The 25,644-nt window shown below is 39.2% G+C and overlaps 1 protein-coding gene across 1 annotated transcript in view; it reads left to right on the forward strand.

Moving 5' to 3' along the window:
- Window positions 1–365: 365 nt before the first annotated feature.
- LOC138036124 (uncharacterized) overlaps window positions 366–25,644 on the forward strand; it is a 28,390-nt gene continuing 3,111 nt past the window's right edge. Inside the window, exons 1-3 of the mRNA XM_068882478.1 lie at window positions 366–426; window positions 1,793–1,858; window positions 8,791–8,874. Of these exons, the coding sequence (XP_068738579.1) occupies window positions 408–426; window positions 1,793–1,858; window positions 8,791–8,874 (169 nt within the window). The 5' untranslated portion in view covers window positions 366–407. The remainder of the gene's footprint in view (window positions 427–1,792; window positions 1,859–8,790; window positions 8,875–25,644) is intronic.

The raw sequence follows: 25,644 nt of genomic DNA on the forward strand, positions 1-25,644 counted from the left end.
GGTTGTCGGAGAGGTCAGAAAAAAGTTATTCATCGCAATAGCAGAGCTCAGCAGAATAAAGGAGAATAAACACAACGTAGTCTTTAGATATCCACTTTACGATGCTCAGACTTGCTCAGACTAATACGAAAACGAGGTGCGCGATAGTCTTTGCGCATCTGACGTTAGCAGTGGTTATAACGTCATTCAAAATGGCGCAGAAAATGCAGACAAGCTTCGAAAAAATCTCAAAAAAGATCACCCTTGAGACCACTGGGAACCCAGGATTATGAACTGCGTTCCCCTTGGTCGAACGCAATAATGCATTCAGGGAAATTATTAACTTTGTTGCGCTTGATTTTGGTAACCTTAAATCCACAGGACACCCATTTGAGAGAGTTAAAGTAACGCAGACGGTACAACACTCTATGGCCAGTTCTCAGCAGGGTACGTTTCTCGATATTTCATGGTATGTCATGTTTGAATGAATGGCAGATGTTTTTAGTTATTATTCAACACATTGTGACAATGTCCAAATATGGTCATAGCGTACTCAACGTATATCCTGCGATATGCGTACTTTTGTGAGTCGCGGAGAAAAATGGTAGTTTTTCCAGCTTTTTTTTTCCCGATAAACGTAGAAAATTGTGCTTTGTCGTCAATTTGTTGAATAATAAAACAATTGTCCTGCTCACGGCTGAGTATCAAGTGATATTCCGCGCAATTTCGCAGGATAATAGTTAATTAGACGTCTTATAGCGGCTCCTTGAAAAAAAAAAAAAGAAGAAAAACACCCCCAGCTGCAAAGAAGACAAAGTTACCCAAGAAGGTATCACCAGGAGGGAGAAAGAGAATAATAACAAAACCGTCGTCATCGTTATTATGACCATCATTCCATTGTCTCCCTTCTGTTGATAGCGTCTTCTGTAACAGTGACAACACTAAAGGGAGCACTGTTGAGCGCCTGCCATCCACCATAACCTGGGTTAAAGTTGTATAATCTCTTTTCAGCTCCGCGATGTTTTTCACTCTCTGATTTTTCATTTCCTTAAAAACAAATGTTTAAAGAATTCATGATACTTATTAACTTGTTAAACAAGTGTAATTTGTGAGTGAATTGGAGTCTCAGGTATAAGTAAGGCACTTGTGCTCGTCTTAGTAAGCTTGAGACCAGGCAGATGCAAAAGAAGCCTTAACTTGATGGCGATTTCTCAAAGGGCTTGTCTTTTCAGTTTTCAGTGATTCCGCCTTACCTTACTAGCCAAAGTACTTTTAAATGCATTTTTAAACCAAGAATTGAAACCTACATTATTGTGTAATCCCGGATTAGCGATAATCTGCTCACAAGATCTGTAAGGTGAATCAAATTAACCGAATCAAGTTTGTGGCGTTGTTTAATATTTTTCAAACTGAAAATCACTAACATATTGAAATCAAGTGGGTGGGGACTGGAAAAGAGTGAGTTGCCATGGGAACAGAATTTTTTATAGTCATAGGTGTGTTTCCTATAGAAGTATTACACTACCAAGTTTCAATGGTCTGCACTGCAAATTGGCCAAGGTAGCTCTATTTATATACTCAATATAATATTGGGTTGAGTGTATGACATCATCAGTCATCTTATTTGCATATTTTACCCATTTTCAAACTTAAATATATCCGGAACTAATGAAGATATTTGCCAACGGTAAGTGGCGTTTTTGTTCCTTCACGGAATTCTGTGTGACACACTCAAAAAATCAAGGGGTAAAAATTTGATCATAGTACCATTTTAACTTTGTTGTGCTTGATTTTGGTAACCTTAAATCCACAGGACACCCATGTGAGAAAGTTAAAGTAACGCAGACGGTACAACACTCTATGGCCTGTTCTCAGCAAAGTATGTTTCTCGATAAATCATGGTATTTCACGTTTGAATGAATGGCAGATGTTTTTAGTTATTATTCAACACATTGTGACAATGTCCAAATATGGTCATAGCGTACTCAACGTATATCCTGCGATATGCGTAATTTTGTGAGTCGCGGAGAAAAATGGTAGTTTTTCCAGCTTTTTTTCCCAATAAACGTAGAAAATTGTGCTTTGTAGTCAATGTGTTGAATAATAAAACAATTGTCCTGTTCACGGCTGAGTATCAAGTGATATTCCGCGCAATTTCGCAGGATAATAGTTAATTAGACGTCTTATAGCGGTTCCTTGAAGAAAAAAAAGAAGAAAAACACCCGCAGCTGCAAAGAAGACGAAGTTACCCAAGAAGGTATCACCAGGTGGGAGAAAGAGAATAATAACAAAACCGTCGTCATCGTTATTATGACCATCATTCCATTGTCTTCCTTCTGTTGATAGCGTCTTCTGTAACAGTAACAACAATAAGGGGAGCACTGTTGAGCGCCTGCCATCCACCATAACCTGGGTTAAAGTTGTATAATCTCTTTTCAGCTCCGCGATGTTTTTCACTCTCTGATTTTTCATTTCCTTAAAAACAAATGTTTAAAGAATTCATGATACTTATTAAATTTGGTAAACAAGTGGAATTTGTAAGTGAATTGGAGTCTCAAGTATAAGTAAAGCACTTGTGCTCGTCTTAGTAAGCTTGATACAAAAATTTGGTTTTATCAACGGAGTTGATAATGTAAATTGGCCACCGTACAGAGATTCTAAAAGCTGACGTTTCGAGCGTTAGCCCTTCGTCAGAGCGAATCGAGGGATTACGGGTAACGTGTAGTTTTTATAGTAGAGTAGGAGCTACGCTATTGGTGGTAACATGGCAACGTGAAAAATAGGAATATATTAGTTAAATGAAAAGCGTTCGTTAATACCGTGATGATTAAGGGTGCCGATTTGAAAGATGAATTTTTGTTCCAGATTCTTGCGGCTTTCCGTCGTACCTAGATGTAGGGAAAGGCCGCAGATAGCCATGTGTTTTTTGGAGTGGTTAGGCAGATTAAAATGGCGAGCGACTGGCTTAGATGCATCCCTGCCATTCTTCTCAGCATCGCGAAGGTGTTCGCGGAATCGGTCACCTAGTCGTCTACCTGTCTCACCAATGTAGAATTTATTGCATAACGTACAGGTTATGCAATAAATGACATTTGCGGAGGTACATGTGAAACGATCGGTGATCTTAACAGATCGCTTAGGTCCCGATATCTTGCTAGTGTTAACAATGAAAAGACAAGTTTTGCATCGTGAGCGCGCGCATTTAAAAGTGCCGGGTTGCTCGTTAGTTTTGAGCGCGCTTCTAACTAAAAAGTTGCCTACGTTTTTGTCGCGTTTGAATGAAATAAGTGGAGGTTGCGAAAAGATTCTACTAGTCTCGGGATCATTTTGGAGTAATTTAAAATTACTAAGAATGATGCTTTTGACTGCGTGATTATGAGGATGGAAAGTGGCGGTGAATGGATTTCTGTCATTCTTATCTTTTCGTGACGTTTGTAGTGCTGACTGTCGATCAAATTGTTGGGCGCGATGATGGCCCGCTTTGATCTCAGAGACAGGATAGCTACTTTTTTCGAAGAGCTGGCACATCTCCACCGATTTGCTGGAAAAATCGGAGTCATCACTACATAGACGTCGAAGTCTAAGAAATTGAGAATAAGGAATGGAGTTCTTGACATGTGATGGATGTGACGATGAATACAACAAATAACTGTGTGAATCAGTAGGTTTGTAGTGCACACTAGTACATAGCACGTTGCCTCTAATAGAAACTTTGATATCTAGGAAAGCCAATGAAGTTTCCGAAATTTCCCAGGTATATTTAAGAGCCGTATGAAAAGAGTTGACGGAGGTTATAAATTGATCGAGTTCTTCTCTGCTGGATGAAATAGCGGCCGCTACATCGACGACTGCATCGGCGCTATTCCATCCAGCAGCGATGAACTCGATCCATTTATCACCTCCGTCCACACTTTTCATCCGGCTCTTAAATATACCTGGGAAATTTCGGAAACTTCATTGGCTTTCCTAGATATCAAAGTTTCTATTAGAGGCAACGTGCTATGTACTAGTGTGCACTACAAACCTACTGATTCACACAGTTATTTGTTTTATTCATCGTCACATCCATCACATGTCAAGAACTCCATTCCTTATTCTCAATTTCTTAGACTTCGACGTCTATGTAGTGATGACTCCGATTTTTCCAGCAAATCAGAGGAGATGTGCCAGTTCTTCGAAAAACGTGGCTATCCTGTCTCTGTGGTGAAAGCGGGCCATCATCGCGCCCAACAATTTGATCGACAGTCATCACTACAAACGTCACAAAAAGATAAGAATGACAGAATTCCATTCACCCTCACTTTCCATCCTCATAATCACGCAGTCAAAAGCATCATTCTTAGTAATTTTAAATTACTCCAAAATGATCCCGAGACTGGTAGAATCTTTTCGCAACCTCCACTTATTTCATTCAAACGCGACAAAAACGTAGGCAACTTTTTAGTTAGAAGCGCGCTCAAAACTAACAAACAACCCGGCACTTTCAAATGCGCGCGCTCACGATGCAAAACTTGCCTTTTCATTGTTAACACTAGCAAGATATCGGGACCTAAGCGATCTGTTAAGATCACCGATCGTTTCACATGTACCTCCGCAAATGTCATTTATTGCATAACCTGTACGTTATGCAATAAATTATACATCGGTGAGACAGGTAGACGACTAGGTGACCGATTCCGCGAACACCTTCGCGATGTTGAGAAGAATGACAGGGATGCATCTAAGCCAGTCGCTCGCCATTTTAATCTGCCTAACCACTCCAAAAAACACATGGCTATCTGCGGCCTTTCCTTTCATCTAGGTTCGACGGAAAGCCGCAAGAATCTGGAACAAAAATTCATCTTCCAAATCGGCACCCTTAATCCTCACGGTATGAACGAACGCTTTTCATTTAACTAATATATTCCTATTTTTTACGTTGCCATGTTACCACCAATAGCGTAGCTCCTACTCTACTATAAAAACTACACGTAACCCATAATTCCTCGATTCGCTCTGACGAATGGCTAACGCTCGAAACGTCAGCTTTTAGAATCTCTGTACGGTGGCCAATTTACATTATCAACTCCGTTGATAAAACCAAATTTTTGTATACTACTTCCCCACCGACGCAGCATTACAGTTTCTTTAGAAACTACCCCTTCATTCATTAGTAAGCTTGAGACCAGGCAGATGCACAAGTAGCCTTAACTTGATGGCGATTTCTTAAACGGCTTGTCTTTCCAGTTTTCAGTGATTCCGCTTCACCTTACTAGCCAAAGTACTTTTAAATGCATTTTTAAACCAAGAATTGAAACCTACATTATTGTGTAATCCTGGATTAGCGATAATCTGCTCACACGATCTGTAAGGTGAATCAAATTAAGCGAATGAAGTTGAAAGTTGTCATGCTCTTTACATAAAATGGCGATGTTTTCTTGAGTTTGCACCATTTTCGAGTCATGAGCGTTTGTTTGTGCAAAACAACTAAAGTCAGACGGAAAGTAAACTCTGTGGTATTATAATCAATAGGCAGGTTCATATTGGTGACGTAAAAAGGCTTTCCGCTTTGGATATGAGTTTAAATTAGTTGAAGTGGCCTTACTTTGTAACCTTAAAAACGAGTCTTGTTTTTCTTTTTATGTGGCAGCAAATGTGGCATTTACCATGTTTGCTACAAGTTTGCTCTGAAGTAAACATATGTGTGCAAATTTGGTGTAAATCCATTTTTTGGTCCAGTGAGCAGACCAAAACACGATAACGCGCCAGATAGAGGGCCAAGTAAGTCTCAAGTTGACTTGAGTTTCTGTCGCACTTATGGCCTTAGTGGGATCAAAAGTAAACACCTGATACCACTTTGATAAGTTACATGCGAACGTGGGAGTACTCTAATTGGAACGTTGTGATAGCTTGAGCTAAAATTGATGAATTGGCTTTCTTGTAGCACTCGCGTTTCGATTTGTTATTGTATGAACTAAATAGGCCTATTAAACGAGTGAATTTTAATTCACTTCATCGATGAGGCGTTCAGGGGACCTATTTAGTTACAAAGCACTTAAAAGTGCTTAAAAAACCTCCCAAGAGGTGAAGTGAAATACATTCACTATGTTTGCACAGGCTCGTACAAACGGAGGTGAGTTTGGGAGAATTTGAGAGCAGATCGTACAAACACGAGACCGAATATCGAGTGTTTGAAACTGCTCGAGAAATCTCCCAAACTCACCTAGGTTTTTATTGGTTTTTATGAACCTGTGCAAACAATTTTTGCAAGTGGCTCGAGCAAAATTCCCGCTAAGGCTAGTTAACACACGCGCATCACGGGATCACCTAAAAATTGCACCATAAATTGCGTCATCCAGCTGGACTCTTATTTTATTGGCTAGTCTGAGTTTTTTTTGCTCATTGACCAATCAGATTTCTTGGTTTATTACTTGGTTTATTAATATATTTTATTTCCTTACCTTTCATGACATTCAGTAAAATGACAACTCATAAACTCAAGTTTATCTTAAAAATTCATTCATTCATTCACTCATTCATCCATTCATTCATTCAGTAAGTAAGCTTAAACTGGCAACCTCCTTTCAACAGTATCATATCATCGTTTTTCTTGATTTGAAACATCTTGCCCTGATAAAGACAAACTGCATGTTCTTTTCTTCCCTTTTTCCGACTTGAAAATAAGAGATGATGGTCATCGTCTAAATTCGAGTTCATCAGCGGAAAGGACTTCAGCTAAACTTGAGCTTTACATTTAAGCTTACCTTCATAATCTTTTTAAAGATAAATTCTTTTACATGTCCATGTCATTTTAAAGATTATGAAGGTAAGCTTAAATGTAAAGCTTAAGTTTAGCTGAAGTCCTTTCCGCTGATGAATTTAGACATTGACCATTATCTGTTATTTTTCAATAAATCCTTAACAGAAAAACTTGTAGCCTCTAACAATGCCACTGTGCGGTGCTTTAGTAACCTTAACAAAACTATCGACGTCCTTTATCGTTAACTTGGGGTTCTCTTTAAGCGATCTGGCCCATTCGGTGGATGGCAAACTGAAACAGGCAGCCATATTGGATGTTTGCGTGGATAACCTCGCTTTCAATCAAAGATGGCGGAGGCGCGAAAAGAGAGAATTTTGTTTCGTTTCGTTTTGTTTCGCAAATTAGTGACTTTCGTTCAAGTTGTTATATCGGATTCCCCGATTTCTTATTCCGGATTCCGGATTCCAGACTTCAGGCAAACCCTGTCAATTTATAACTCCGTGACATACGTATAGACACACGAACCAATTTTTTAAAGACATGTTGCGGCATTACTCATACAATCATCAGTTTAATTTAATCTACAAACCTCTCTCTCTTATATACTTTACAATTGGAGAGGGTTAAATTTTAAAATTTAAAGATGATGTTATGAAGTTTTTGGGTTATCTCAAGTCTAGACATCCTCGAATTAGGTTTACTTACGAAACCCAAATTAATGGAAAACTACCTTTCCTCGATGTTTAGTGGACATTTCAGGGCTTTCTTGTTTATCACAAAAAACATACACTGCAGTCTGGGCTTCTTACAAGTTTTCTAAGTCTTACTTGCTTCAAATATAAGATTTGTCCAATTCGTACGCTGGTTGATACAATTTTTAAAATCACCAATACCGCCACTGGACTGGACTATTCAACGTAATTCTTTTCCATGTCGTTGGATAGATAAGTTCATTAAACGATATAGGAAATTCAAAAGCAACTCTTCTTCAAGAGACACTGAGCACAACACACAGCCAACACCACAAATTTCCGATATTTCAAACTTCCATTCATTGGTACCTTCTCTGCCGTCTCACACAAAAAGGTAAGAAATTTATGGTGGATTTTTTGCAAACATTTAGCCCTAAGAATTGTTGTTTCTTCTTTTGAAGTGAAGAATTTTTTCAACTTCAAAGATCCCATACCAGATGTTTTAAAATCCGTAGTTGTTTATCAATTTACACCTGCAGGATGTAACTCCCGTTTCATTTGTGAGACGTCACGCCATTTTTCAAGTAGGATCAAGGAAAATCTGTTGACTGACAAGTATTCTCATGTTCAAAAACACCTTTTTTCCTCACCTGGCTATAAACAAAAATGCACTGCTAGTTGTTTTACGATCATAAACTCAGCTAGAGATGCTTATAGACTTAAATTGAAAGAAGCTTTGTATGTTTCACGTGTAAAACCAGAGATAAACATGCCGTTACAGCATAATAATTTTAGTTTTTCGTAAGCAACCTGTTTTTAAACAAGTTGTTTAAACACTTGTGCATGCACGTATGTTATGTTATGATATGCAACTTTGTATCACCTTTTCAAAATATAACCGTCATTTCAACCACATTTAAAAATTTAAATTTTAAATTTTAACGTTCTCCAATTGTAACGTATGTAAGAGAGAGAGGTTTGTAGATTTAATTGAACTAATGATAGCATGAGTAATGCCGAAACATGTCTTGAAAAAGTTGGTTTGTGTGTCCTTTTTCTCATCAACTCATCAACAGGTCACGTTAACTTAGTGCCACGCTTTCCTCCTTTACTACACCACCATGAAAACCACAAGGTAGTCTTTAGATTTCCACTCTAAGATGCACGAGACTTAATTAGACTAATGCGAAAACGAGGTGCGCGATAGTCTTTGCGCATCTGACGTTATGACGTCATTCAAAATGGTGCAGAAAATGCAGACGGTCGACGAAAAAATCGCCCTTGAGACCACTGGGAACCCAGGATTATGAACTGCGTTGCCCTTCGTCGAACGCAATAATGCATTCAGGGAGATTATTAACTTTGTTGTGCTTGATATAGGTAACCTCAAATCCACAAGACACCGATTTGAGAGAGTTAAAGTGACGCAGACGATACAACACGGTATGGCATGTTCTCAGCAGGGTATGTTTCTCGATATTTCATGGTCTTTTATGTTTGAACGAATGGCAGATATTTTTAGTTATTATTCAACACATGGTGACGATGTCCCAATATGGTCGTAGCGCGCTCAATATTCGTCGTGCGTACTTAACGTATATCCTGCGATATACGTAATTTTGTGTGTCGCGGAGACGAATTGTAGTTCTTCCAGGTTTTTTTTTTCCAATAAACGTTAAAAATTGTGCTTTGTCATCAAGGTTTTCAATAATAAAACAATTATCCTGCTCAATCTTGCGGAATGTCGCCTGATTTTAGCCAACTCGGCCTACGGCCTCGTCGGCTGAGTATGAGGCGATATTGCGCGCAATATCGAAGGATAATAGTTAATTACACGGCTTATAGCAGCTCCTTTAAAAAAAAAACCACTCCCAGCTGCAACGAAGACAAAGTTACCCAAGAAGGTATCACCAGGAGGGAGAAAGAGAATAATAAGAACCGTCGTCGTCGTCGTTATTATGACCATCATTCCATTGTCTTCTTCAACTGTAAGGGGAGCACTGTTGAGCGCCTGCCATCCACCATAACCTGGGTTAAAGTTGTATAATCTCTTTTCAGCTCCGCGATGTTTTTCACTCTCTGATTTTTCCTTTCCTTCAAAACAAAGGTTTAAAGAATTCACGATAATTATTAATTTGTTTAACAAGTGTAATGTGATTTAATTGGAGTGTCAGGTATAAGTAAGGTACTTGTGCTCGTCTTAGTAAGCTTGAGACCAGGCAGATGCACAAGTAGCCCTAACTTGATGGCGATTTTTCAAACGGCTTGTCTTTTCAGTTTTCAGTGATTCCGCTTCACCTTACTAGCCAAACTACTTTTAAATGCATTTTTAAACCAAGAATTGAAACCTACATTATTGTGTAATCCTGGATTAGCGATAATCTGCTCACAAGATCTGTAAGGTGAATCAAATTAACCAAAACAAGTTGAAAGGTGTCATGCTCTTTACATAAAATAGCGATGTTTTCTCGAGTTTGCACCCTTTTCGAGTCATGAGCGCCTGTTTGTGCAAAACAACTGAACTCAGACGGAAAGTAAACTCTGTGGTATTATAATCAAAAGGCAGGTTCATATTGGGGACGTAAAAAGGCTTTCCGCTTTGGATGTGAATGCAGTTTAAATTAGTTGAACTGGCCTTACTTTGTAACCTTAGAAACGAGTCTTGTTTTTCTTTTTATGTGGTAGCAAATGTGGCATTTACCATGTTTGCTACAGGTTTGTTCTGAAGTAAACATATGTGTGCAAATTTGGTGTAAATCCATTTTTTGGTCCAGTGAGCAGCCCAAAACACCATAATGCGCCGGACAAGTTCTAATTGAACGAGACGAAGTGAAAGGAAATGAGGATTTTAATGACAAGCAAATTGATGTTGTTTTCAAACCCTAAGATTCTGGATGTAAATATTTGGAGTGATCTAAGATGGAGCCATCATATTTCGAAAGTTGTAAAGAAAGCTAGGAAACGCCTGTTTTCCCGTTCTCAATTGAAGCTCGCAGGTCTAGGCCCTAATGAATTAGTATAGCTCTATCCGACCTGCATCCGCCCAATCACGGAATAATCATGCCCAGTTTTTCATGATGGTCTACCTGTATATCTTTCTCGTGAGCTAGAGACAGTGCAAAAGACAGCAATGGGTATCATTTTCTAATGTTTTCTATACGAAGAAGCGCTTGTTAAGACAAGTCTTGTCACTCTGTCAGACCGAGGGCAAGCTCTAACGGACAAACTATCTATCTATGAAATGGCCAATGATATTTCTCGATTTACTCAATAAAATTGCATAAAAAAGTGCTTTTCTACCATCCTTTGTTCGAGTTTTTGCTAAACCTCAATGTAGAACTTTATTTAAATACAATACCCAGCTGCGTTCTACAGTATATGTTAGGGAATTTAAGATCTACGACGGCGACGGTCGACGAAAACGTCACCTCAAGATATAACTTGTTTCTATCATAAGTCTTTCGCGATTATTCAGTCTGTTCACGTCCTACAATGTGGGGGAAGTATCCTAAAATTAAATTGGTACGAGCGGTTTCAGAGTTAAAATAGAGAATGAAGCATTCTCTGTTGCATGCTTACGTTGTCGTCAAAACCTCAAATTTGGTGATTTCACGTCGTCGTCATGCAGAGGACCTCTAAGATACTTGCGTGCAGTACGATTATTTATGCTTTTAACCAATGATATTACTGCTTTGTGGCGATGTCGTAGTCTTAGCTGTCGCCGTTTCTTAAATTCCCTGTTATCTGTAGAAATTTCCAATGCCACACTCTACATCGCAAGTCAAAACTTGCAGAATTATGTGTTCAAGTTTCCACGACAACTTTAAGATGTAATCAAGTAAAGCTATGCTCCTCGCGGTTATGGACGCAATTTTAGCAGTTTCGTAGAGAAGCCTGAAAAATTCAGGACTTCAACGGGGTTTGAACCCGTGACCTCGCGATACTGCGTCGCACCGGTATCGCGAGGTCACGAGTTCAAACCCAGTTGAAGTCCTGAATTTTTCAGGCTTCTCTGCGCAATTGCTAAAATTACGTCCACAACTGCGAGGATCACAGCTTTACTTGATTTCATATCCGCAGTTCAGTGTACGATTAATTTCATATATCATTTCGTTCATTGATTAAGATTTAAACTTATACCTTCTTTTTTGCTAGTCTTGGCTTTAAGAGAGGCGTTTGCATAGGTTCAGATGTTTTGAAATCATTTAGTGTCCTATATAAGCGGAGCACATCACCTGTTAGGTTCTCAGAACTTTCCCCCTGTGCGTTGCGAAAGTAAAATTCCCATTCACCCAACGCATTTTAGTTATGATATAATCCAAAAACTGATGTTGCTGTTCCAGTAAACAGATCCCGTCTGATCTTGTTCGAGGAAAATGTCAAGTCCATTAAAAGTTACTTACTTATTGCTTTATTTGCAAGTTCTGTTTTCATTATATTTCTTGTAAACAAGCCCCAAGATCTCGATCTTTTGTCTGTAAACATAACTAGGAAACCATTTATTGATGAGGCAGGCAGTAATGCGTAACGGCCGGGTAGGCCCCCCTTCACATGGAACCAATTTGCTTCAAAATTCGAGCCACAACGAACATTTATCTTCCTTGACTTATGTCGTAATATGCTCCCTTATCCCAAGAAAGGACGAACTTCAAAGAATATTAAAATAGGTCTCCAAATACAGATTACGTTCTCTTTATCCTGATAATCAATGCAAGCCGGGTATTTTGTTTCGAAAACGAAAGCAAATAACAGAAGCTCACGAAGGGCGAAGTGGTAAGGAAAAAAACCATGTTATCTCCGAAATGCTCGATGACAACAGCCAGTTTGCTAAATAATTCGATTCCCTTTGTCCCAATACCTAGCCTTGATATCCAGCTGATACTGGGTGGCCAAACCCAGGCGCAATCTGGGTTGCATTTCGTTGGTTTTTTGTTGTTGTTTTTTTTTTCCGTGTCGGGAAAAGTCTTGCCTGTCACTCCCCTGCTAAGTGTTCTCTTTGTACATAGAGTCTTCTGTGAGTATTTTGTTAGGTTTGAGGGGGCTAGGGTAATGCTTAGATTTCCGTGCACAATTAACCTGCGATGGCGTCGAAAGTCATAGTAACGCGAATGGCGTTTTAGTACATCTTTAAACAAAATATACCCGTATGGAGCTCAAGAATGGAACGTCAAGACAGGAGGTGAAACATAAAGATCTGGAATCTTAAAAGCGACGAGTAATGGACTTCGACAGCAGTCTTTCGCCCGTCGAGCCGAAATCAAAGTGATCTGTACTTCTAATATTTCGTGAAGGTGGTGTTATGTACAACAATGAAACCAAATGGAAATTTTTCTGGTAACTTATGGGTTCAACAAAGGCAGAGAAGGAATCGAACCCCATAAGTAGATCTCTGATCTCTGTTGTGTTGTGTGTCTCACAGTGTTTACTGAAGTCGCGTCTATTTAAAGTTTGCCTGTTTGTCTGGCAAGTAACATTCATTTTGTACTCTACTCTGCAAAGGTAAAAAAAAATTGGAAATGTGACAGTGAAAAATTATTTGAATGAAAGCTTGTTGTCTCTTTTGTGCTTCATTATTCAAGAAAAGGTTCTTCATGGAAACGGTCTGATCTTGAAATTTTAGTTTCTTGCAGTATTGCGCATATTTGACACGACTGAGTTTTTTCTCTTCTCGCACGTAATGAAATAGGAAGGGGTTTTTGCCTCTAATAGCAAATATGTTGTTTGTTTCAAAAAATTGTTTGCTGGAAAAGGTGACCTTTATAGTCCAGTCAAATTGGGGTCAGACCCTCAACAAATTGCAACAAAAGGTTTTTCAACGGATTATGGCTCATTAGGATGTCCTTAACATCATATCAAAAGTCCCAAAGAATCGGAGTTCGGGAGGGCACCGAAAAACGGAAAAGAAAATTCCCATACAAAGCTTATATGAAAAACCACAGGGTACCCAATTTATATAACGACTACTATTTTATTGTCTCAATACAATAACAATTTTGGGCCGGGTAAGCCGCCGGATTGTTGTTTAAGTTAAAATCGTGCTATTCGTACAACTGGATAAGAATTGTCACATTGTTTACGCTCTATTTATCAATTTAAACCAGATCATAATCCAGCTACATTGCATGGTACGACTAGAAAGCCTTTTCCTCTAAAGTCGATCCCGCAATCAATCTTTAGTTTCTAAACAGTTATAGAGGTCACAATATCTGTTAATCTAAACATTCTGCTTTGTTGGTGCAGAAAAGAAAGTCCCGTCAATGGAACGTTTGACATTGGTCCCGTGGGCTCCTAACAAAAGTCTATAAATTCAAATCTTATACAGACCGATGACTGCACCCGATAACAAAGCAGGTGAGGGTTATCTTACTTTGTACTCCGCTTTAACCGCCTTTCATAGCTAATTTGTTCAACCAGAGTCGGAATCAGAATCTTCATCGTCAGGGATTTGCTCGGGTGCGTTGGTACAAGCAGACCCTTTGCACTGACCACAAGCAGGATTACACGGTAGATCATTGTTGCTACAGGAGCAACGGCGGGTGCTGCAATCTCGTTAACAACTACATCTCATTATGTGGAGAATAGACTGTGGTGCGAGTGCGAGATCTGTCATGATTGGTGTCAGTTGTTCCGCTGCTGACCTCCATCCCCATTCTGCGTAATTTATGCCCTCTGTGCTATCTTTCCATTCTCTTATTTGAAGGTAGACTCGCAGACTGTGGTACTTCACCGCTGAAGAAGTAGGTGGTAAACTCTGAGAACGTATTGACTTGGATTTATAAGCTAGCTTTTCCAAGTAGCGCTGGTACCGCAGCTGGTCAAGTGTCTGTCCCGGCTTTCCTCCATATAAGCACACTAGGGCATTTTCACCTGCAGTTTTCACTTCATCTACAGTCGATGCCAGGTTGTCGAATACCAGTGCTTGCTGACGGAAGTGCTCTGAGTTCACAAACTTCTTCAGTGACGCGCCCTTTCCTATTCCGTATATGCTGGATGTGGTGTCGCATCCAAGTAGGGCGTGGATAAAAAAAAGATGCCGGCATGCGTCTTCTCCGAGGTCTTTTTTGATTTCATTAATGTACCAGACTCGTCTTTTTTTGGAACTTGCCTTGGGTTCTGGTCTCATGTAAAGGCGATGTGCGTCCATCCGCACGTAGTGAGCCAGAAGTATTAGGAGGTCAGTGTCATCCCCTACCAGAATTGTATCTTCCGTGTTGGTTGATTTAACTGCGGTCTTAACAATGAGAACGTCCGCGTTTCCATCTGCGTTGAGGGTCTCAAAGCCTTGTTTCTGCAAGAGGGAGGCCAACTGAATAACAAATGCTTGCTTATTTTTCTTGTTTGCAAGAAAAATGTCCTTTTTCATGGGTATCTTCATATCATCTGTGAAGGAGACAGTGGCGCCAACTTTTCCCGCAGTTCTTCTTTCTTGCGTCATAGACTTCGTAGAGACTACGTCGTATCCGTCAAACACGATAGTTGTTGCTCTTCTATACTTTTGCAAGACGTAACCACTGTAAATTTCATATACTTCTTTAAACGTGGTTCCGTGTGGCCACGATAGACGATGGAGAAGTGCGCCTCCATCCAATACGTACTTCGTAACTCCAGAGGGCTCAATCTTGGAGGCTTCGCGTAACATTGACCACATGGCGTCAGCCAAAGCCGTGGTTTTCGTAGCATCCAAGATGAATCGAAAAGCGCAGTGGGATAGCTGCAGAGCTCATATCGGAATAAAGACTCCAGGTCTTCGGAGGAGCTGACTAAAATCAATCGCTGGAATAACAGCTGCGGGTCTATCTGAACTTGGTCGTTTCCGATTCGGATAGCCGACTTGGAAGCCATTGTAACGGATTGGGAAGAGCGCTTGAATGTGTATTCTTTTGTGGTTTGACCTTTAATTGATTTCAAGATTTTCTTGCCAGCGTCTTGGGCCGTGTCCACATTGACTGAGGAGTCTGCATGGACTCCCGTCATGATGTTGCGGAGCGCTGAATCTTGCGACAAAAATGGTCTTCGTTCAGAAATAGTCGTAAGGACATCAAGGGTATCCTTCATATCGCGCTTCATCCTTGAATTGGTCATGTCCTTATTCTCTTCCCCTGAGTCGTAAAGGACGCCTGTGAACTCCTGCATTGCGCGATTGGTTTCTGCGCAAGTCGGCATCGCCAGTAGCCATGTCAGACATTGTTGCTCTGTCATCCCGCATCCTCTTGTTAGGCCACCATCTGTTTTGAGGCTGCGTATTAGCACCTGTTCTATAACGAGGTCAGTTGATAAGCCTGCTCAGTACCTATCGCTGCGTCGCACCACATGTAAACCTGACATGAATTCTTGGTACAGCTGTGGTTGTTCTTGGGGAAGTTTGATCATGCTTTCGAGATACAAATGTACACATTTCACATAAAGGTTGTGACCAGAAGCTGCCAAATAGGGTAACATCTCATCCAAAGCATGCAGATGGAGCGGCCAATTGGCCGTGCGTTCTGCTTTAATAAACCTCCTCAGGATGTCGACCATATCCATGTATTGAACCCAAAGCGCGGCTGTGCGGTTACTCTGGACCAATTTAGCACGATAACTGTTGACGGATGATTTAATTTTTTCCGGGACTTGCGATGTCTCAGTTTCTTCAGCGTTGATTTCATTTTTCATGACCTTCTGGAACAGCTTACAAGCATCTTGTAGCAGTACTTTCTCTTCGGCTTAAAAAAATTAAATGAGAAGAAAATATCAATATTCAGCACTTTTTATTTTGGATAACCTTCTTGAGCTTCTTGCGTTGCACTTATTCAAAACGGTTTCTTGAGTCTCCAGAGTCATCACTCTACATACATCTACAGATTTAAGATCTACTTTATTGCCGCAAAAATAACAATCGCTTTTGTAATCGAATGTCTGGTCTGGTCTGCACTTCTTTTGCGTTGAATAGTTGCAGAATGAGAACTCGCATTTTCGCGGCTTCTGTTATCCTTGGATATATTGGTGGGGTGGCAGTAATCTCGACGACAATTAGGGTGTACATGCTGTCCAGGAGCAACACTAATTGAATCATTTCTGAGGCCGCTGGCGCGATTTATACCTTCACTTCCCTTTGTTCCAATTGTGGAAAATTCGTGCGCTGAGCCTGCAACTTCGCAAATCGCGCAAACTAGAGGCGCTCCATCCATAAGAACACATTGAAGGAGTAAAACTCCAAATAACAACCTAAGCAGTATAGAAATGAAAAGAAAAAAACGTTAAATTATAGTTAAATTGTTATAACAATTTTATCTTTCTCACTATTCTACGAAGCAAGTTTGATTAGCATATTTCAAGATGTATTTGAGCAGCGTCAGCAAAGATCGTGCCAGCACAATAGGCTTTCAAAAAGAAACTCTTCTACTTCGAAGCAGTAGGTAGATATGAGCATTGGATTTCTATTAAACTAGAAAGAATGAATTCTGCGATATCTAGGGGGAGATTTCTTTCACACGCCTCGAAGGGCTGATCATGAAACAGAATCTACTTTCACGGCAATTCCTCTTATGTAGGTGATCAGCACTGATTGTTTAAAGATTCTCTTAAAATTGAATCAGTATTAAGCTTACCTTGATATAACTTTAGAAGCTACTAGCATCTATCAACTGAATCAAAAGAATTGTTTTCCAATAGAACAGGAGGAATGTACGCTGGCCTTACGGCAAAATCCAATCCAGACACTGGCGAGACGAACCAACACGCACTCTTGGGTGGCGGTACACAAATAGACAAATTCACGCACTAATTGAATCTTGATAAACTAGGGTTTTTCCCTTCCCTAAATTGTAAATGTTTGAATACTTAAGTGTTACAGTTATTATTTGAATTGGCATTAAGTTATATTCGAAAGTAATTCTTAAAGTAAATGAAAACAAAAAGTTTTTTTTTCAAAGAATGCAGTATCAATTTTTTTTATCTATGTATATGTATTTGCAGGATTGTGCAAAATTACACGATCGAGAATGAATTGAAATAAACTAATACACCTGTTGTTTTAATTGGTATCTAGTCTTTCATTTCTGATGATTTGGGGTTGATATTCCCACAAAAAGTAATAAATTCTGGCGACTTAGTCAAAAACCTTACTGTAGCCTCGTTTCCATGTTGGAAATTTTTGGTTGTCAATGGGTCGAAATCAATTGCAATTTTAGGCACTTTCCCGGACTTCGATTCTCTGGGACTTTTAGTATGTTATAGAGGGATAATTTCTCTTTAGTTATCCGTTGAAAAACCTTTTGTTGCAATTAGTTGAGGGTTATCCCATTTTTCGAACAAATTTGACTGGACTATTATGAATTCATCATGTTTTATAATATGCGATCTTAACTGGATACTTTTTATGGCAATAGTAAAGCATTTTCGTGTCAAAATGAGGTTAGCGTCTTTCTGTTGAGCTAACTTTAAATATAAATATACATTCTGCCTCGTGAGTTTGTTATTCTCGTTAACCAGCAATGGCGTCGAAAGTCATTGCAACGCGAATGGCGTTTTAGTGCATCTTATGTTGTTTGTTTCAATTAAATGTTTCGTTGGAAAAGGATTATGTGGTATTTTCTGCCTTTGTGAATTATAATATCATACTGTGTATTGAATTTTCGAGCTTAAGGTTAAAATGTGATACGGGAGGATATTTTTAGTATTGCTTTGTAAGCAGGAAAGGTTCACGAAAATAAACAGGTCTGTTGGAAGCGTGCTTGAGTTTCAACAAAATGAGCCCCAAAATCAGCAAAAAATTGTGACGCCGATGAATAATAAAGTAGCTGCTATTTCCAAAATGATGGAATTACCTGGTGATAAAAAACCTCGTCTTGGAGAGTAAATTTTTGACTTAGCAGAAACAATGGTCAATCCCCGGGCGAGGGTCAACCTCAAGAGTTTGGGTGATTGTGATCTTTGTATTAAATTCGTTCATTTATTGTCAAACTTTATAACACTTGACAGAAAAAGAAACTTACGAAAACCCGGTATCTTGCCATCATTTGACACAGATGCTTCACTGTCTGGCGAGTAAACATGCCGCGGCAACTTAATCACGGCGCCCGCTGAATTCCGGCGATGTCACTTTCGATTTTGCGATTTATTTGTGCAACCAAAAGTACAATAACAAAATTGAACTTAGCAAAAATCTCCCAAAATGTTTGTCGCTGATCGTAACTTTTTATATTCTATATTCACGGTTCAAAATTAATGTTGTTTTCATGTCGTAAATATGTTATTCTCGAGCGACCGTCCTGGAAACTTCCTTCTGCTCTTTCTAAAAACTGTGTATCAATTTACTTTTGCATCAATATTTGTTTTTGCATAAAGCAAGCTAACAAAATCTGTACCTTGCTGAGTTCGCATTTGTTAGCGTTAATAGTATTTTCGGTCCAATGCTTCTGTTTTACGAAGGGGTATATGTTTGAGGTCACCCATCCAGATACTAACCCCGCTGGACCCCTAGGGATTAACTTTAGTAAACTTTAGTATTACAAAGCTGTCAGATGCTCAGAGGGCACGCTTAAACTTGTGGTGAAAGAAGTTGTGAGGGAGCTTGAAAATTATCAACATGTCAGCCCAGAAGCCAATGTTTCTCACTTCCCATTTATTTTCTTCAATCTTTCTGGGTTCAGTACTTTGCTAGTAACCACATGTCTTCTCAGGCTATTTACCCAAGACTTCTACCATGGCACTACAATGATAGACAATACCAAAACAATATAGTGCACTGTTAGAGATACATATTACTCAAGTACAACATGAAACTCCTGGAATACAACAAAAAGCTCAGTTGACATTTTATATGGAATAAATCGCTGGGTTACTTCACTACCACACGTAAGCAATGCGTGTCTAGTTTTTTTCTAAAGAGGACAGGAATTTCTTCTTTCTGACAAATGATTAATTAATAGGCCAGTAGCCAGGTTTTTAATCTCAGAAAATGATCTGTTTCGTCGTTCGAACTTGTGAAGACCTGTGAGCCAAAGGGCCTCTGCTGGTATGACTTCTGGGTGACCCCTTAAATGGTCTTAATGACCCCCCAACTTGGCAAAAATTGTCTGGAACGGTGCACGTACCACAGGCAACCCAGTGTACCCTCACGGAGGGTCTAGTTTTCTGAGAATTTAGTCCACGAATGTGGCGAGTGAATCAATTTCACAGTTATTAGCTCTAACAAATCTCGATTTGGTACAAATATTGCATAACAAAAGTGCTTTTCTTCCTCCCCTTTGACTCGATAGAGAAATGTATTTAAATACACTGCATATCGAAGTAGAACAAGACGCTTCTTCAAGCGTTTACTCGGAATACGACGTGGCGCAGAAGTCGGGTGATACATTTCGGAAGAGGTAGTTTTTTAATTTGCCAAATACGGAACAAAACAAGTAAATGTTTCTGCAGTCAGTTGCTCGTTCACAATAACGCGGATAATGTACCGGTGAACATCGTGCAACAATTGTACCGGTGAACAATTGCAAATAAATTCATCAGGGGAAAGGACCCCCCTTTTACACCGGGTCCATGGATCTGACCCCTATTTTTTCTTAGTTAATTTCTTTGGTTTGCGTTTTTGCTGTAAAGTGTCCGAAAGCATGTTAATGAGCTTTTTAACCTTAGTAAAGACGATTTCGGCTAATTCGCTTCACTTTCCTTCCACACTAATAAAACATTGCTTGAACTTTTAATAAAATGTTATGCGCTCCAGGGAAGAATGGAAGTAGGCGGTGTACAGACGCGCACTCTCTGAATTTACCGTTAGTAATATTGTTTCGGAATAATTTTGCAAAAATTAATGAGTGATCTACGGTGACCAAATCATATTTCTTTGGAGCAAAATTTTCAAAACGGTGGTAAATGAGGCAGATTCCAAAAGTGCATTGAAGAGCGTCTCTGATAGTTTTTTTAAGATTCCTTGTCTTTATAGCATAAAAGCACTCTTTAACGGAAAGGATGTCTTTGCAAGTCTTCCAACCGGGTACGGCTCTGATCTTCAGAGCAGCCCCGATCGTTGCCAATGAGCTGTTATATTTTCGTCGATATGTTCACATCTCAAATCTTCCAGGGCCACACGCTTTGTAGATTGTTTTTGAGAATGGCTAGGCTGGTCCGAGCAAGGCATTGAGATTATATTGACTGGTAACGGGATAGCGGGAGACGTTTTCGAGTGAAGAATCTTTTGAATCGTGCTATATTCACCTCGTGAAGATTCGTCAGGAACTCTTTTGTTTCTTCAGCGCTGACAAACAACTCCTACAAATGTACGTACAATCGATTTCCACTTTACACTCCATAGATAACAATTCCGCTTGTACTTTAAAAGAAAAACCTCTTTGACAATCAAAAGATTAATATTCGCATTTTTTTTACCAAGCACAAAGTACACACAAACTCATCGTGAAATCTGTCTCAGTGTTGACGTGGAAAAATAAAAATAAAAGACAATTAAGACTCGTTGTTTCAATGATGTAATGATGGAGGGGTAATGACCAATCAACTCATTTTCCACACATTCCAGGAAAAATCACGCGGTATTAAACACGATTATCAACGGTAAATCACAGACGCTCCTCTCAGATTTTTTTCGGAGAGTGGGCAGCTGTGCACAGGCTAGAATGGAAGGGGCCATTTGGATTTTACTTAACCCATGAATGGGATCAAAGACACCAACCCACATCATTTTCCAGTGAAAATCTATTTAATTTAGGAAATATGGTTTTATAATCAATCACTCTGATGAAGACAATATAATGAAATGAAGTTATCAATGTAAAATAGCTTACTACATCATACATTTATTCAATTTATTATACCGGTAATATTATAAATAACAAATTAAATTTTAAATAATAAATTTATCTTAATTTCATGGACATTGAAACTGATTAGCTTTTTTTCCAGAACAGGAAAGAACTATTTTATATATTATTCTAGAAAGGGCTTACACTTACTAGAGTTGTACGTGCCTGGAAAATTTCGATCTGCTTCGCAAAATAGTAATTTTGGTCAGATTACTATTTTGCGAAATGGATCAAAACTTTTCGGGCAGGTACAACGCTTACCATTTACCAATGCTAACATTAGGCCTAAAAACGTTTGTTTAGGCCAAAGGTTAGCTTAGAATGTTCAGGATTCTTTCTGTATTTCTGTTCCTTTTGTTTCGTTTTACAAATTAGTGTAAGCCCTAATAAAGTTCATCTGATGTATCCAACAATGGACTCCCAAAATAGCCAGCCCCAACATGAACAATATATATAAACATTAACATATCCAATAACAATAAAATACCAGTGATAAATGAACAGACATTGTTATTGTTCTCTTTGGGTAATGTAATCATTGTTAGTAATGACAAAATGAGACAATTTGTAACTGATACCCAATCTAAACATTGTCACAAAGTGAACACATCCCCTTTGTCACGAAATCGCACTTTCTGAGATTAAAAAGCTCATCACACGCTTTGGGAAACCTTTTATTAAAAAAAATAAATACATAAATAAAATAAAATAAATAGGGGTCCATAGACCGGGTCCATGGACCCGGTCCAAAAGGGGGGTCTCTGTTTTGTCCTTTCCCTTCAACAGGTGACACAGCTACTTAGGAATAGCATGTTTTGGAACAGGTTGTTGGAATGGAAATAACGCGGTCCTTATGCCTATTTTTTAGCATGTAGCATGACATCAGATAAAACTGGTTTCAATAGACCATATTCGTATTCCCAGTATTGGACTGGAACTAGCTTGCGAGGGAGGCTAATGCAGGGGAATATATTAAAAGTATTTGAATTTGAAAATATTTCACCGCATTAGCCTTCATTGCAAGCTAGTTCCAGTCCAATACTGAGAATACGAATATGGTCGATTGAAAGCAGCCGGTGAGGCAAAGACGGGTGAAACAATAGTTTAGCAACACAGAAAACCTCCTCGTAATTCTATTGTCCATTTGCTGCACAGAAAACTAAACTCTGCCCAGATTATAACTCGGATACCTTTCAGGCGTTCCGAGTAATTAGTCTCAAGTTTGTGCGGACGGAGCCACTGCTAGGCTTTTTTTTTTGACGCGGACTGGTGGAAGGAACAAAATGGTAAGATTATTTCAACGCCTATTTGAGACCTTTTAGGCAGACCAAAGTAACGATACTGGCTATCCAGCTGCGTTTTACAGTTTATGTTTTCAAGAAATTTCCAAGACCACATTCTACATCGCGAGTAAGAATTGGTAGATTATGTGTTCAAGTTTCCACGACAAAATTAAGATTTAAACTTATACATTGTTTTTGCCAGTCTTGACTTTAAGAGTAAAACTTGCACAGGTTCAGATGGTTTTTAATCATTTTGTGTTCTAAGCGGGACACACTGATCACCTGCAAGGTTCTGAGATTTTTTTTTTCCTGTCACACGTTGCGAAAGTAAAATTCCCATTTACCCAATTCATTTGAGTTACGATTTAATTAAACAACTGATGTTGATGTTCCAGTAACAGAGATCCCGTCCTGTCGGAGGAACAATAGTCGCCTACGTATTGCTTTACGTGCAAGTTCTGTTCTCGAGTTTATTCGTAAACAAGCCCCAAGCTCTGGAACTTTCGTCTTATAGGATGATTTAGTGTGTGCTGTATCGTGGGATATTTTTACGAGTCTCGCTGTATTTTGGCGAGCCCGTAGGGCGACTCAAAATACAAGAATCGAGTAAAAATAACCTACGATACTACACACTAAATTGTCCAATAAGAAATTTCTTGTTCAGCCCAGTCGGAAGATAGAAGAAACGTAAAGCTCGACTTAAAGCCTGCTTCCTCGCGTGACAAACTATCTTACGTGACTATTCAGCGAGCGACCGTCCAGGTTTCGCGCGGTTATGTTAGGTTGCTGTTGATTGGTCAAAACCAAAAACTTGTCAAACATGTTAATCGAATCGTCGAGCAAAGTGTCTTGCATTTTATTTCAAACACTTGCATTACATGTAAGGAAAACAAAGATGGTATATCGGAAAATTCTTAATTATAAGGTGTACAGAGATATTAACAACGAAGATCTCCGTTTTCAAGTAAACGTTAAGTCGAAAAAAACTGACTTAGATGAAGAAGTGGTATAAAAGGTTGTCAAGTTGCTCGGAAGGTACCCTGCGAGCATTTGGTTTCTCCTACGCTTCCCGAGAGAAAAAACACTGCGAGCAACCGTTTGATTTCCATTGAGCATGTGCGAAGTACGTCACACCCCTCGTGATGTATTTGACATCACTTCATCCTATTTCGCGGGAAATCACTACACAGCAGGCTCGCCCAAACGCAGCAGTTACTTAGCTGAACGCACGCGCAAGCGCCAAAAGAAGTTTACAAACTCGTTTTACCGGTTCAAATTTAATTTATTCATCCTTCAGGTTGGCGCTGGACGGCGGCTCACCCAAAGCAACTAACGGTTGCTCGCGGTGGTCTCTCTCTCGGGAAGCGAAGGAGAAACCAACTGCTAGCAGTACTCGGGAGAAATTTCTTCAATGGCCCTTGCTTCTTTCATGGACTCAAAACACTGTTTCAATACAATGAGGTCAGTTTTTGCCGTATTTACGTTTCGGTTTTCTTCAATAAACAGAGAAAGTTGATTGTCGCATAGGTTAACAGTAACTGTTAATGTTTGTCTCTAGGAACTCCTTTACGCCAAAAATCTCAAAATTTGGCAAGCCTTCATCCTTTTCTTAGGGGGGAATATTAACATTTCAGCCATTTTTACCGCTTTCGTAAGAGTAATACGTTTGTGAAAAACCGGTCAAACTGGACTTCTGGGCCCGGTTGTTCGAAAGCCGATTAACGCTAATCCCAGGGTAAAAATTACCCAAGGAGTTTATTTCTCTACTCCCACGTGTTGTTCAACGCTGATATCCACGGAAACTTTACATTAGAGGAAGTCAATCTTGAAAAACAAAAATAAGCAAAAGAAACTTTCACCAAAAAGTTGTAAACATGAAACAAAAGTTTACGCAAATCCTGGATTAAGGTAATTAGCTTTCAAACAACCGGGCCCTGGAGTACAAAACCGTGAAATATTAATTTGTACTCGTTTTGGGTGTTATTTGTACTGGGCTGACTGGAGTTGAATAATAAAGACAGTTATTGACCAGGCAAACCATGTATTAGTCATGGTGGGAAAAGTTTAGATATCCTTTGCTTTAAAATTCGAGCAAAAAACGAAAATTTATCTTTCTTGACTTAAGTCGTTATATGGGGCTAGCTTATTCGAGGAAAGAACGAATTTCTAAGAATATGAAAATTTTTCTCCAAAACACATTACGTCCTCTTTTTAATGATAATGTTAATTCATACTGGGACTTTTGATCAGAATTTTTTTTTCTGTGCGTCGCGAAACAAATTGAGCAAAGGAAGTTGGTATTTCCAACAAATCGATCCCGACTTGTCTTCGGAGAATTTTTGGTCAAGCGAAATTCTTTCATCCAACGCTAAACATGCAAGTTTCGCTATTTCCTCGTAAACAACCAAAGACAGTTATCAATCAACCGTTTCGTTTTTGGGATGAAAAATAAGATGCATTTTCGTCGGACTTGTAGGCTCAAGTTCGTTCGAAATCGAGAAAAAAGTATAAAAGTATGAAAGTATGAAATGAAAATATAGGTGCAAAGACGGGCAAAAATTACAACGCCCTTTTTCTCTAAGAGTTCCTTCCTAAGTAATGGCCAATGGGATTTCTCGATTCATAGAAAATTTGCATCGTGAAAGTCTTAATTTGATTCCCTTTGTTCGCATTAACGTCAATGTCGAGCTGTATTTGAATACAATGCGTATCGAAAGAAGCTAATTTTTGAGCTCCCAGAGTTTAAAGTTTCTGTGGATGGAACCTTGCTAGGCTTTTTGGCGTGAACTGGACACGGTATAAAGTTTTTAATAGGGTGTACCATTAAGTGCTATCTTAATTCCCATGCAATCCATTTGAGAGCCTCTGGGATGGAAAGTAATAGTTTATCTGAGATCATAGAAGGCAAAGGAAAGTAATGGTACCAACTGACCCACCTGCTGGGGTGGATCCACGAATTTGTGAAAGGGGAGGTTTACACCTTAGTAACTTTCAATGCCATTTTACCTTTGCAAATTAGAATGGCTAAATCTGTTGACACTTTTAAAAAGACGTATCTTTTCAGTAAGGCTTTTTGTTAGTTTATTCACTACTTATTCATAATGTACGAAGTATGTTTTAAGTTTTATTTATAATAAAGTTTCTATATAACGCGC

This window comes from Montipora capricornis, unplaced genomic scaffold, assembly GCF_036669925.1.
Source record: "Montipora capricornis isolate CH-2021 unplaced genomic scaffold, ASM3666992v2 scaffold_460, whole genome shotgun sequence".
NCBI classification, from domain to species: Eukaryota; Metazoa; Cnidaria; class Anthozoa; order Scleractinia; family Acroporidae; genus Montipora; species Montipora capricornis.